Source organism: Thunnus albacares, chromosome 7, assembly GCF_914725855.1.
Source record: "Thunnus albacares chromosome 7, fThuAlb1.1, whole genome shotgun sequence".
Lineage (NCBI taxonomy): Eukaryota > Metazoa > Chordata > Actinopteri > Scombriformes > Scombridae > Thunnus > Thunnus albacares.
This window is the reverse complement of record NC_058112.1, coordinates 607,236-622,921: the sequence shown is the minus strand read 5'-3', so window position 1 is coordinate 622,921 and position 15,686 is coordinate 607,236. Positions and strand designations below refer to the sequence as shown.

General features: G+C 39.6%; 1 protein-coding gene across 2 annotated transcripts in view; it reads right to left on the bottom strand.

Annotated features, from left to right (window-relative positions):
• Positions 1 to 15,686, bottom strand: part of LOC122985498 (anoctamin-1-like) — a 153,603-nt gene that overhangs the window by 20,983 nt on the left and 116,934 nt on the right. For both annotated transcript variants that reach the window (XM_044356209.1, XM_044356210.1), the window contains 4 exons: positions 14,611 to 14,722; positions 14,342 to 14,399; positions 10,438 to 10,538; positions 9,502 to 9,644 (listed from right to left, as the gene is read on the bottom strand). In XM_044356209.1, the coding sequence (XP_044212144.1) occupies positions 9,502 to 9,644; positions 10,438 to 10,538; positions 14,342 to 14,399; positions 14,611 to 14,722 (414 nt within the window). The remainder of the gene's footprint in view (positions 1 to 9,501; positions 9,645 to 10,437; positions 10,539 to 14,341; positions 14,400 to 14,610; positions 14,723 to 15,686) is intronic.

Sequence of the window (15,686 nt, the reverse complement as noted above, 5' to 3'; positions counted from 1 at the left end):
CCTTGGTTTTTTTGATGTTCAGTACAAGGTTGTTGTTCCTGCACCAGTCTGCAAAGAGCTTAACCTCTTCTCTGTAAGTGTTCTCCTGGTTGTTCTGGATCAGGCCCACCACTGTTGTGTCATCCGCGTACTTAATGATGTGATTCGTACTCCACTTTGCACAAATTGAGGCCTGTCTGAGAGAGAGTTCAAGATCCAATTGCACAGTGGAGAATTTAGCCCAAGTGGGCCCAGTTTTTCACCAGATGCTGGGGGATTATGGTATTGAATGCCGAGCTAAAATCGTCAAACAACATCCATACACGTGTGTTCTTTTTCTCAAAGTGTTCCAGGCTCAGATGAAGTGCAGTGGATATAGCATCCTCAGTGGAACGATTAAGGTGGTAGGCAAATTGAAGTGGGTCGAGTGAGGGGGGAAGGACAGATGTGATATGATCCTTGACTAGTCTTTCATAGCACTTCATTATTATGGGAGTGAGTGCTACCGGTCAGTAGTCATTTAGACTAGTAACTGTGGGCTTTTTGGAACTGGGATGATGGCTGAGCTTTTGAAGCATGATGGTACAGCTGCTTGACTCAGAGAGATGTTAAATATGTCTGTTAGGATATGAGTCAGCTGATCCGTGCACCCCTTGAGCACGCACCCTGGTATCATGTCAGGACCTGCAGCTTTCCATGGGTTGATCTTCCTCAGGGTCTGTTGGACATCAGCTGGGTCCAGATGTAGCACCTGGTTGTTGTGGTGTGGAGTGGCTTTCACTGCTGGTGTTTTGTTAAGTGCTTCAAACCCGCCCAAATAATTATTTAGACAGTTTAGGAAGTCAGTGCTATCATCACAGTCCTGAGGGGCAGACCTGTAATCTCTAACAGATTGGATACCCTGCCACAATCTCTTAGTGTCTCTCTGGTCTTGAAAATGACTCTGAATCTTTTGTCCATGGGCTCTTTTTGCCATTCTGATGGCCTTATTCAGATTGACTCTCTCAGACCTAAAGGCAGTTGTATGGCCAGATTTAAAAGCTGAATTTCTTGCTTTCAGCCGGGCTTGAACCTCAGTGGTCATCCATGGTTTCTGATTTGCCCGGGCTGGCTGTGATGGTTTTTGTGACACTGACATCCCCCATACATTTTTGAATGTAGCCTGAGACAGCCTCTGCATACTCACCGACATCTGTGATCTGATCTTTGGTGGCAGCCTCTCTGAAGACAGACCAGTCAGTACAGTCAAATCAGTCCTGTAGTGCTGACATGGCTCCCTCCTGCCAGACCCTTACCTGTTTTGAAGAGGCTCTGTTCTGGTAAGCAGTGGTCTATATGCTGGTGTAAGCATCACAGCGATGTGGTCAGATGAGCCAAGGTGGGGATGGCGTACTGTTTTGAATGCTCCTTCAATGTTGGTATAAGCATGATCCAGTAAGTTGGCCCCCCTTGTCGCAAAGTCCACATTGGTAAAAGTGAGGGAGAATTTTCTTCATGTTTGCCTGGTTAAAGTCCAAAGCAACAATGAATACTCCCTCAGGGTGAGTGGTTTGCTGATCATTTATGGAGCTGTAGAGGATGTTTAAGGCCACCTTTGTGTCTGCATCCAGAGGTATGTAAACGGCAGTTATGGCTATGACAGAAAACTCCCTTGGAAGATAAAAGGGATGGCATTTAACTGTCAAAAGCTCAATGTCTGGGGAACAGTGTGAATAAATCCTGTATGCCTTCCTGCACCATCTGTTATTGATGTAAATGAACACCCCCCCGCCATGGGTTTTGCCACTGAGAGGGCAAATCCCCTGGCGGGGAGGAAGAAGAACAAAGCAGGTGGAGGCCATCATGCTGTTTTTATTTTGGCCTCAAGCATGGGCGTGTTTTAGGGTGGAGATACACATTCTCCCACACAACCAAAAAGTTCTTTGTCTGAGAGAGAACACATGAACCCCTCTGGTTTGATTCACTAACTGATGACTTACTCGAGATTTAATTTAAAATTACAGATTCCTAGTTTCACCATGGTCATTCACATTTAAACATAAATTGCATAGAAATCATGGTTACACTCATTCAGATAATATATGTGTACTGCAATCAGTATTTCAAAACTCCCTTGACTCAAATCATACCAAAAATTCTCCTTACAGTCCTAACTAGTTCTCACTATTAATATCAAGGCATGCAGGGTTAGACATATCTTTAACTATCACATATAATAGGACCAAGGCTTATGATTAAACAAGTCAAATAAATCAAATAATGCACATATATAAGCATATATGTTATGTATACTCAAAATTGCATTTCTGCTAGACCCTATGGATATGTGGTTTTACTCATAACAATTTATCTAGAATAATCCTTCACACAAAATTTAGCAGTAATTTGAAGTTAAATGCATATGCCTAATATTTCATAAAATTTATTCTAAGGGTGTCCTCTGGAGGGCACCCTCCTTACATGATACTGAGACATCAATATTCACATTAATATCAACTTGATCAATTTTCTTCATAGAGACTCGAGAACTGGATCCTTTTGATGTGCATTTTCTCCTGATTAACAATTTTTAACTTTTAAGGTAATTACGCTTTCAATACATATTGAATCAGATTTTGACTTCGAGAATAAGGGCAAAGTTAGTGTGTGTTTGTGTGTGTGTGTGTATGTATTTGTGTCACAGAGGGAGGGGAGAGAAAGACAATTTGAGATAGATAGACAGGACAGTGATAAGATTGTCCCAACTCATCAAAATAGGATGATGAGGTTGTGGTAACACAGTCTTTTTTTTTCAAGGAAAAGTCTTTTAATCTAGTATTTATTTTTTTTTTTTTTTGCGACTTGAGGAGTTGATGAAAGAGTGTGATTGCTTTTAGTCTGTCATTAATGCCACATTTAAATACAATTGGGGGTCTTTGGAGGTAGAGTGAGAGGAGTGTTGCTTCTGTGAAGTGTCAGACTGACACTTTAACATTGAGAAAAGGACTTACAGTTTACCTTTGAAGTAATTCCAAACCCAAAGTTGAATATATATCCACATCCTGAGATTAAGGGTTATCATTGATTAACCCCAGACCTTTTTTGGGGGGCTTTCAGAGACATTCCAGGATAGCAAAATAAAAGGGGGCACTGGGTTTCTTACACCATTTTCCCTCAAACATTTAGCCAAATAAAACATTTCCAGTGTTCAAAAGACACCCTAATCATATTCTGGGCTATTAAGTAATGAATTCACAACTACAATATCAGTAAATACAGATGCAAATAATTAATAAATAATATAAACACATTCTGCCAGTAGTTGCTACGGCTGTTAAAGCCAACTGACAGCTGATCCAGCTGTGATCAGCTGCAACTGTCATCAGAAATGGACATCGCTTCACATGACCCTTGAGGGGAAAGGACGTCAAATTTCTCGAATGCTGTGATCAGTCTATACAATGTCAGTTTGACTTTGATACGATTTTGTTTCGAGCATTGACCCGATTATGAACACGAGAGCAATGAACAGGCTTGTAATGTGACAGAACAGTCGTGTGGCAGGATGCCCACGACACCCTGTGGCAAAAGTCTAGCATGTCAGAATTTTTTCAATATTCCTGCCTAGTTCAACATTTCCCACAATGTTTTCCTTGATGTTGACCAATAGGATAAAAGAGTGCTCTTTGGCGCACATACGCACGGACACAGAAAGTCAAAGCTGTTCTCCAGCCGCTGTCTGGCCAAGCTGAGCTGCATTGAGTGTCACAGACAGCGGGGAGAGCAGCAGCTCATCTCCATCTTCTCTACAGGCTGATTCAGGAAGAAAAACTGCCGTCAGTCATCAGTTAATCAGTAACCGCTCTCTTGCTTTCAGAAATCAAGAAGCCAGTCACTGATGACTGACGGCAGGTCTCCCTGTCTGAATCACCCTGTAGAGGATGAGATGAGCTGTTGCTTTCCCTGCTGTCTGAAACATAAAATGCGGCTCAGCTCAGCCAGACAGCTGCTGTACAGCTTTGACCCAGGAACGGATCTTTCTTTTCTTTTTCTTTTCAGAACACAAGACCGCCAGCATCACAAATAGCGCTTTTGTAGCCATGATTGACAATTTTTTAAACCCTCCTCCTCAGTGATCTATGACCTCACACAAGGTCGTGAATAATGATTGGTTGGAGTCAAACTTGTAGTGTCGCCAGTCTCCCAACCAAGAAATGGCAAGAATTTATGGCACTATGATTGCCTAATCTAACATGGTGACCATTGTGAAAGACAAAAATATTGTGTAGTCTGATCCTGGAATAAAAGCATATTGTCTCGTTTTGCTTGCCTACTTGTGGATATAACACCAATTAAATTTTGGAGTTCAAAGACTGTCAGCCTGTAGGTTGCTGCAGTGTTTTTAATGATATTTCTATAGTAAAATAATTAAGGCTGAAGTTTTAAAGGCGTCCAATTTTCAGTCATCTTGTGAAGATTTGAAGATCATGTTTTAAGTGTCAGAGTGTTTGTAGGGGAATAATGTTCCTATACAACCTCCTAGTGGTTGCATGAGGGGTGGCTGTGGCTCAGGAGGTAGAGCGGGTCGTCCACTAATCACAAGACCAGTGGTTCGATTCCCAGCCCCTGTCGAAGTGTCCTTGGGCAAGATACTGGACCCCAAATTGCTGTGCCATATGTGTGTGAATGATTAGATTCCCTCTGATGGGTAGGTTGGGACGGTAAGCCCCGCCATCAGCGTATGAATGTGTGTGAATGGGTGAATGTGATTCGTAGTGTAAAAAGCGCTTCGAGTGGTTGGAAGACTAGAAAGGTGCTATACAAGTACAGGCCATTTACATTTACTTCCTGTCACCAAACAATTTAGGAAAATAAAAGGACCCCACTATGTTGAGAAGTAGCTGTCTGTGTCTGATGTTTCATTAGGTTACAGTGGTCTTTGTGGGCTGCTCTGTGAAATTTTGGAGATTTTATTGATGGATATACTGTAACACTGATGACGTTTTGGACAGTCTCATCTCACATCAAGACAAACCAGGGAGCCAGTTTTAATTTATGAAGCGGCTGTTTTTTTGTTTGTTTTTTATTTCAGGTTTTCCTGAATATTTGGCTGTGTTTTCTCAGTGTGTAGTGGTTTATAGAGACATGTCAGTCTGTTTTCATATTGCTATTTCTACAGTAAAATACTGTAAGAACAAGTTGGGATTTTGCAGCACTTTGTTGTTTTTCATTTTTGTTGTGATAGTGAGTATGTGTGTTTTATCAGAGTGTAGAAATTTAAAAATTGTGTCCGAGTGTGTCATGTTCGATAAGGCCTGCTGCGAGCTGCACTGCATTGCTGAACTCTGATATATGAATGAACACAGGTCACTTAACTGTCACGGATCACTGTTTGTACAAGCTGACTTTTGTTGTGAATGCACTTTTATACTGATTGCCTAAAAATCAGCTGTCTTCACAAGAAAAATGACAGTATGGGTCTAAAATTCAGCTGGCAAAAATTACCTATAGTTACGTTTACAGCATCTAGCAACCGTAGTGATTATGACCTGGGGAAGTGATGCAGTTCAGATGATGTCAATATAAGGTGACTTCCTTATTAGATGGAGGCGTGTTGGGGGCATAGCTAGATGGTTAGCCAGATGGCAAAAAGTTTTTAAAAACTTTTATAACATGGTGTTTACTGTTGCCATGATGACAAAGGTTGCGTAACTTTAAGAAAGTACTAACTACGTTTCAAGTAAAAACTTTAACCTAAACCATGATCTTTCCCTAACCCTAACCAAGTGTTTTTTGCCCCTAAACCTAACCAGACCTTAATGATGTTGATGTTGTCACATCATAGAACATAATTACTTATTAACAGTCATTTGTAACGGTTTTTGAAAGCAGCATTTTATGCTCCTGTTTTAGAAAGTGGCATATTACGCTACTATGGGTCGTTCTGAAATGCTACTATGGGTTGTTGTGGAACAGGGCCATGCACAGACATTTGGGGGGCAGATGCTCAAGTGGAAAAAAAGGGCACTGATAACTGAATACATGAATTCACATCACACGTCTGTTGAGTCATCTCATTGATTAGCAGGCAGCACAGCAACAATGCTGCTGCAGTATGAACACACACACATGCACAGTGAGTGGAGGAACCAACTAGAGAAACTTTGATCAATTTTACAATCAATAGAGAATCAATCAACTGTCAACTGTGTCTCATCAGAACAAATCCTGCAGTTTTTTAAGAATAAAATCAACCTGAATTAGATTTAAATCTACACTTTTACACTCAGGAAGTAAAAGTTCATCAGGTTGACCTCTTAGAAAGAGTCTGAATTTATTGGTGAACAGGACTCAGAGTGGAAACCCCTCAGAGGATAATAATTAAAACTATTCATTCACTAAAACACATTTTATATTGTGATACACTTCTGATGCAGAATGGTAACTACAGGTGGCAGATGTTTAACACCATTACAGCAAAAATGTCATAGCTTACACACTACAACTCTAAATTGTTCACACTTGTTGCTAATGATGTCATGAAACCAATATAAGTCAACTCCGAGTGCAGTCAGATGTCTTGTTTGTCTTTAGTCCCTCCCAAATTGATAATCTTGTTGATAGTGCCGCAGGCTTATTACGAATAACCCTCGACTCCATCGCCCCCTTAAAAAGGAAGATAATAAAACATAAGAGGTTAGCTCCACGGTATAACTCCCAAACCTGCAAAGTAAAGCAAACATCGTGAAAATTTGAAAGGATTGGTGTGGAAGAATCTCACTTAGTCTGGCAAGATAGTCTTAAAACATATAGAAGGGCCCTCTGTAATGCCAGAGCCGCCTATTACTCATTAATAGAGGAGAATAAAAACAGCCCTTGGTTCCTTTTCAGCACTTTGGCCAGGCTGACAAAGAGTCATAACTCTATTGATCCATGTATTCCTATAGCTCTCAGTAGTAATGACTTTATGAACTTCTTTAATGATAAAATTCTAACTATTAGAGGCAAAATTCACCACCTCCTGCCCTCAACAGGCACCGATTTCTCCCCAAACACAGGCACCTTATAAACAGCTGTAAATCCTGACATATATTTAGACTGTTTTTCTCCAGTTGACTTTTCTGAACTAACTTCAATGATGATAACCAATCAACCTGTCTCTTAGACCCCATCCCAACTAGGTTGCTTAAGGAAGCCTTACCCTTAGTTAGCACTTCTTTACTAGATATGATCAATCTGTCTTTAGTAACAGGCTATGGACCACAGTCTTATAAAGTAGCTGTAATTAAACCGTTTCTTAAGAAGCCTACTCTTGATTCAGGCATTTTAGCCAATTATAGACCTATATCTAACCTGCCATTTCTCTCTAAGATCCTTGAGAAAGCAGTCTCTAATCAGTTATGTGACTTTCTACATAACAATAGTTTATTTGAGGATTTTCAGTCAGGATTTAGAGCGCATCATAGCACAGAGACAGCACTGGTGAAAGTCACAAATGACCTCCTTACTGCATCGGACAAAGGATTTGTCTCCATACTTGTCCTGTTAGATCTTAGTGCTGCATTCAACACAATTGACCATCACATCCTTTTGCAGAGACTGGAACATTTAATTGGCATTAAAGGAAGTGCATTAAGCTGGTTTAAGTCCTATTTATCAGACCGATTTCAGTTTGTACATGTTAATGATGAATCCTCCATGAAGGCAAAAGTGAGACACGGAGTTCCACAAGGTTCTGTACTTGGACCAATACTATTCACCTTGTATATGCTTCCTTTAGGTAATATTATTAGGAAACACTCCATAAATTTTCATTGTTATGCAGATGATGCTCAATTATATTTATCAGTGAAGCCTGATGAAACCAATCAGATAAACAAACTCCAAGCATGCCTTAACGACATAAAGACCTGGATGACCTGCAATTTTCTACTACTAAACTGGGATAAAACTGAAGTTATTGTGCTTGGCCTTAAAGACCTTAGAAAAAAATTATCTAATGATATGGTTACCCTAGATGGAATTACCCTGGCCTAAAGCTCCACCATATGGAATCTGTGAGTTATCTTTGATCAGGATATGTCCTTTATCTCCCACATAAATCAAATCTCAAGGACCGCCTTTTTTCAGTTACGTAGTATCGCAAAAATCAGGCACATCCTGTCCCCAAAAGATGCAGAAAAACTAGTCCACGCATTTGTTACTTCTAGGCTGTATTATTGCAATTCCTTATTATCAGGCTGCCCTAACAAGTCTCTAAAGACTCTCCAGCTGGTCCAGAATGCAGCTGCATGTGTTTCTCCCATTTTAGCTTTGCTACATTGGCTTCCTGTAAAATCTAGAATAGAATTTAAAATCCTTCTCCTAACTTACAAAGCCCTTAATGGTCAGGCACCATCATATATTGGAGAGCTCATAGTACCGTATTATCCCACTAGAACACTGCGCTCCCAGAATGCAGGCTTACTGGTGGTTCGTACAGTCTTTAAAAGTAGAATGGAAGGCAGAGCCTTCAGCTATCAGGCTGGCTGTTGTATTGAGATGTTTTAACAGTGGTTTAATTTCACAACAGTAACAAACAATGCCGGGGCTTAGGGCAAACACTATCATTACCTGGCTGTTACTAGTCATGCTGCTCTGCAGGGTGTTCAATTTGCATGTGTGCGGTGGCTGTGACAAGGGAAGTCAAAGAGGGAGGGGCAGGGGCTTGTGCGGTCTCACAGAATTAGAACTAACTATGAGGGATGCACCATTTTATCATACTGGTTCATCCACAGCATCACTGCCTTGCTCCAACTCCTCCAACAGTGTTTACAAAATAACCCATTAATGGCAGCAAAAACATTCATACTGCGAATCCAGCGGCCTTGCAAGGTAAGATGGTGATAGACGGTGATAGACAGAAGGTTCATCCAGTCACCTGCCAAGTATGTTTTAAAAGTGCCTGCCCTTTTCCAAACAGTTTCCAAGGATGACTTCTCAGATGGTCCTGTGTAACAAGACCATTCAATACAACTAACTGACAAGTCTGACAAGTTTTTACAACATTCAAATCTGATACTTATTTGTATTACCTGTTGAGTTTCCAAACATCATAGTTTATGAATGTAATGCTAAGTGATAAGTCAGTGCGTGAAATGCACCACCAGTAAGGATTCACTGTGGTGGAGACCGGAGGTCATTGTGAGCAGAAGGTTTGCAATGGATATGTCTTTGCAGGATTTGTGGTGCTTAAAGAAGATGAGAGTCTTGTATGAAGATGCAAATGCCACAAAGGACCACAAAATCTTGAACAGTGAACAATGTAAAAATTAATGTGATTTGAGGAATAATCATTTAGCCTCAGAAGGACTAATGAAACATACAACCTTTGATTCACTCTTAGGTGTTAGCCAAATATTTGTCTATAGATGATCTTAATCAACACAAGGTTAAAGGCCACGTAAAATCATACTTGTGAGTGTTTTGCTTGTTTTTTCCTAGCGCTGAGGACACAAAGTGTGTGTGTGTAGACACGGATATGTTCATGTGTGTGGTACTGACTCATTTCCATATATTCAGGTGTTAACCCAGCAAATGGCTCCAGGAAGTGGTCAGTTTCATATCTCTGCAGCTTCTTCTGTCTCTCTTCTTCTTGAAAAGCCCCTCGTTTTGACCGGATGAAGCGAATCAGCTTCTTCAGTTTGCTGAGGAACACATGCACATATGTAGAGGAAATGTGAACACACAAGCATGCATATATTTTTTTGTCTTTCTTCTAGTGTTATTTTGCCATGCTGTCCTGCTAATGCTGGACAGGTATAGGTTAGGATTGATTAAGCTGGCTATGCTGGCCACTGTTTTACAAGTTGATTGAGTTGATACTAGAGAGCATCTTTGAACAGGGGCAATGATCTCCCCACCATACACAACCAACTGTTACCATGGTATCAATGTGCCATATTTAGGACGTGATGATATATGAGCCAGTTCCATTCTATGAGAAATAAACATTTATGTATCCTTTTTTCAAATTTAATTGCTCTATAATGTTGATTAATAAAAGGGATACAAGGCTGTTTTTCTGTTCATTATGGCTAAAGTGACATATGTAGGAATGTCTGAATTTGCACATAATTAGAGAAGAAACAAACAATATCCCATGTGCCCACAGGCTAGATGGGGATGAATGTAAAGCATTTGTTTAATATTGGAGCCTTTGTTCCTAACTTAAAGAGGGACAGTAATTTGACAAAGAAGATTTTATGTTCAAGCCAAGTGTACTTTATGGCAATGTGATGCGTAATGATATATAATCAATCTAAAGTAATTTATTTTGAACCAAACACCACCTGACCACCTGCAGCAGTTACGATTGACACAATCATGTCTGTGTCAGATGGGTAGAGTACCATGATCCTTTAGTGACAATAGCAGTACATGAAATACATAATATAAAGTGTAAAAGTGTAAAAGAAAGTAAAATACATGCATACTTACGGTAATCCAATCTCAAAAAGGTTGTTCTGAATTAGCTGCTTTCCCAACATGGTGATACTCAGCTGGATACACAGTTCCATCAGACAGCCTCCATGAGCACACTGTAAAACAGTCCAAAACTACAGTCCACCACAGCAAAAGTGCATTTTAAAAAAGTAATGCAAAATTACAACATATATGTGATGTTTTAAAGGATTGTTGATCAGGATGAATAGCTTATTAATGACAGTTCTTGGCCACATGCCGAGTCTTTTGATTTCCAAACATATTTTCTATCTTCTATTACAAGAATCAAAAAAGTAGCAGTTTCTGCATGATTATGTGGACACACCTCCTGCACAAAAATGTAATAACAGTAAAAAAAAGGGTTGCACACAATTTAGTTGAACTGCTTAAACATAGTTCAATGCAAATCACTGTACTGATTAAAACCCTTCACAATTTATCTTAAAGGTTTCTACAGTTCTTTAATTAATTCAACTCTTTCTCAGAAAGCAGAAACACAGAACACAGGCAATACAAGTGATAATTTCTTTAGTCAGCATGAATATACCATATTCTCCTCAAATAAACAAAACTAAGCTAACATTAGTCTTATATTGTAAATAGAAAATAAGGTAGCTTATAAGTCCATAATGTACAGAGAAAGAGAGTAAAATACAAACAATCAATCACAAAAACAGACAGGTGAACAATCAAAACACAACAACCATTCCCTACCCAACCCAAGGCCCAGAACATTGAGTTTAATTAGGGTTCAAACCTCAAAGATGTAGAACTGCTATTTGTTTGTAATGGGATATTGGGGTTCAAACCCCGAAGGGGTCAGAACCCATCTCAGTTTGTGCCTGTTTATTATTATTAGGGCCCCAGTGGTGTGAAGGCTCTCTTGGAACTGAAGGAATTATTAGGGCCCGAGAACCTAGCAGTGCAAAGGCCCTTTTGAAACTGAGAAATTATTATTATTAGGGCCCCATCACTAAACAGTGTGAAGGCCTTATTGTAACTGAAGGAATTATTAGGGCCCGAGCACCGAATGATGCAAAGGCCCTATTGTCCCTGAAGGAATTATTAGGGCCTGAACACCTAGCGGTGCGAAGGCTATTGAAACTGAAGGAATTCTTCTTCTTCTTCTTCTTCCAAAAGAAATGCATTTTTGAGAGGCTAAACATGCTCGAAAATTTAATTTCATGGGTGTGGCAAAATGGCTTGAGGGCACCCCCTGCAACATTTCAAATTAAAAGAACCCACACGGAAATATGACATAGATGAACGAAATTTGGTAGGCACATGTTTCTTGTGCAGACGCACAAAAAACCATACGTCCAAGTCCAACAGGAAGTCAGCCATTTTGAATTTACTGTGAATTTTTGCACAGTTTTTGCAGTTTACAGGTGTTACTTTTTAACAAATTCCTCCTAGATATTTAATCCGAGCGACGTCAAATTTGGTCAGTGTCATCTAGAGACCTTGATGATGAAAAGTTATCAAAAGTTATCAAAACCTTGAGTTTTCATCGAATGCCCATGGCGATGTATCAAATTTTAATGTTTCCCCATGAAACAGGAAGTTGTTGTAACTCAAATATATATTGTCCAATCTGCCCCAAATTTCTCATGCTTCATAAGGGTCCCGATCTGAACACAACTACATGTAAATACTGACTCATATTAACAGCACTACCTACTGGTAACATGAAGTTACGCATCCACTTCAAATTTGGTCAGAAAAGCCTCAAGACCTACATGATGCTATATTGAAAAACTTGTGACTTTTCATTGACTCCACATGGTTAGATCTTTCCCAAATTTCACTTGTTTGATAAGAGTCCTGGTCTGAAGACATGTACAGGCCCATATTGATTCAAAGTAATAGCGCCACCTACTGGCAACAGAAAGTTATGCGCCCCATACTTTTACTAACTACTCCTTGCAGGCTAAACAGATCAACCTAAAACTTGGTCAGCTAAGTTGTAAGACATTGATGATGCTAAATGGTGAAGCTTTTGAGTTTTCATCAAAAGCTGTTGCCATGGTGACGCATTATTTGCCATGAAACAGGAAGCTGTGTTTGAGAGGCTAGAGGTGCTTGAAAACTCACAAAACTTGGCACACGCGTCAGAAGGGGTGTATTTAGTTGTCTGATATGATTCTTGGACTTGGGTGTGGCACAATGACTTGAGGGCACCCCCTAGAATATTTCAGTCAAAGCCCCCACCTTTAAATTTGACATACATGAACGACATTTGGTAGGCTCATTAATCATGTCCAGACACACGAAAAAGCCTCTTGGAACCATACCCTCAGTTCAACAGAAAGTCAGCCATTTTGAATTTACTTTTAGCACAGTTTTTGCAATTTGCAGCCATTGTATTTTAACAAACTCCTCCTAGAAATTTAACTCGACTGGCTTCATATTTGGTCAGTGTCCTTTAAAGACCTTTGAAAATTTATGAAAATCTTGAGTTTTCATTGAACATCGTTGCCTTGGCAAAGCGGCAAACTTCGATATTTCGCACTGAAGCAGGAAGTTGTTGTAACTTGAATGTACATCGTCCAACCTGCACTAAATTTCTCATGCTCGATAAGAGTCCAGACCTGAACACATTTACATATCAATATTGAGTCATAGTCATAGCGCCACCTACTGACAACAGGAAGTCAGCCTTATATGACAAACATTTCTCATGCTTGATAAGAGTCCAAGTCTGACCACATCTAAATGCCAATATTGAGTCGAAGTCATAGTGCCACCCACTGACAACAGCTAAATTGTAAGATGCTGATGATGCCAAATGTTGAAGCTTTTGAGTTTTTGTCAAAAGCTGTTGCCATGGCAATGTTTTATTTGCCATGAAACTTTAATATTCACCATTATTCGCCAAATTTCTCCTGGCCTGAACACATCTACATGTAAATATTGACTCATAGTGCCACCTTATGACAACAGGAAGTTAGCTGTATATGACAAACATCATCCGATTTACATGGAATTTACGGGGTGTGGTCTACACATAATATACAGCAACATGATGTATAAATATTGGGTGTTCTCTAGCACCACATAGTGGACACAGGAAGTGATATTTAACTCCTTCAGACAACATCTGATATTTATGAAAAAGCATATGCATTTCAGTCAACCTCCACCAAATATGCTGCTGCATTAATGACCCTCTTGTGTAGCACCACTGTAAATTCAGTCTTATGTGACAGACATTGTCCAATTCACATGACATTTACAAAGTGTGGTCTACACTTGATATACAGTGACATGATGTATAATTAGTGGGTGTTCTCTGCCGCCACATAGAGAACACAGGAAGTGATGTTTATCTCCTTCATGCAATGTATGAATTCAGGTCTGAACACATCTACATACCCGCAATAAAACCCTTTGACTGTGGTGCAACCCAGCATGCAAGCAGGTGTGAGGGCCTGATCATTGCTGCTTGCAGCTTTAATCACTGTTATTTTTCTGCTGCATTTGCTCAACTTGCCATGGGCTGGAATAAGTTAAAACCATGAAACTTGGCACAATAACTGGAAATGATGTGCATGTGCTTCCCAAGTAATATGAACCCAATCAGCCAGATGGTGGCGTTGTAATTAAGGTCCAAAAATCCAATTTTGGAAAGGCCACGCCCCTCACACTGTAAGTCTGATTGACTTGAAATTTGACACACAAGTCCAACTCAATGTGCTTTGGATAAACTGAAAAACAGTAAGTGAATAGAACTTTTTGGATTTTGACTTCATCAACACCAAATGTAAGAGTGAACAAAATAAAGGTCAACATGGTGGGGTGATATGAGAGGAGCATGCAAAAAGCACCTGGACTCTAATCCCAGGAGTGTGGTTACAAAAACTTAAGTCTGCAGATAATTTGTAAGTGTAAGGCTCACCTCTTCCATTCTGTAGGATTCAAACACATACAGGTAGCTGCCTGGTCTGCCTACCAGTCTAGTGGGAAAAATTAATTGAAAGTTTAAGAGCAAGGTTTAAGGTATCAGGTGTTCTTTATCTTAAAAATGTATTTATTATTTTTAACATTTATTTAAATTATTTAAGTTTGGTTAAACATATTAGAATGAAAGCATGGAGGAAAGTAAGAGAAAAAACAATTAACTGAAAGCTACAAATTTGCACTTTAAAATATAGCGACATTACAAACCTTCCCCTGAAGAAAGCAATGTAGATGATGGGGCTGAAAGCATTGACAAACTTGAGAATGAAGGTCTTGAAGATCAGTCGTTCCTCAAAACTCTTGTCTGTTTTCGGAACCTCTAAAAAGGAACAGATATTTTTATTTGATTTTGTGCAATTTGCAATGAAAAACAATTAAAAATAAGTAACTATGTGTGCTGTTCTAGCCTTTTTTATTCATTTTAACTACTTTAAGGATTCTTTAAAGCACCCTGCTTTATTATTGTGAGCTGAGTGCATTATATCATATTTTTCAATGAAAACAGGCAATACAGTCACTTCTGAACTAGGGATGTGCAGAGAGCCCAGTATTTGTATTTGTATCTGTATTTGTTGAGGCAACAAAACATTTAGGATTCAAACCCCGAAGGGGAAGAACCCTTCTAAGATTGTGCTGATTTATTAGGACCCGAGAACCTAGCGGTGCGAAGACCCTATTGTATCTGAAGAAATTCTTCTCCTTCTTCTTCATCTCCACAATGAAACACTTTTTTGAGGGGCTAAACGTACTCAAAAACTCACGAAACTTTGCACATACATCAGAAGTGGGGGGAAATTGTAATTTTTATAGTGATTGGGCTTGGGTGTGACCAGCAGGCTCCATAGTCCATTTTTGAAAAAGTTTCTTTGATGTTCATGAAATTTGGTGGGATCATTGCACTCATCATTGTACCTTGAAATCCTTTTTTATTTTGGAATTTTTTGCCGAACAGGAAGTCAGCCATTTTGGATTTCATGCATCGATTTTCATTTTACAAACACATATTTTAGGCCTTTAGGATGCACAAAAAGTCACGCTTGTTCAAATTAGTAAGTACTTCAATTTGATATCGGAAATGGGCTTGGGCGTGGCATGGCAGCTCTATAGCGTCCCCTGCTTACTTTTGAAATTTTTAAGGTGCTAGGAATGCTCGAAAACTAACAAAACTTTGCAAATTCATCAGAAGTGGCGAAACTTGATGTTGGATATGGGTTTTGGCTTGGATGTTCCAAAATGGCTCAAGAGCACCCCCTAGAATATTTCGAATTGCAAGAGGCTCCCCT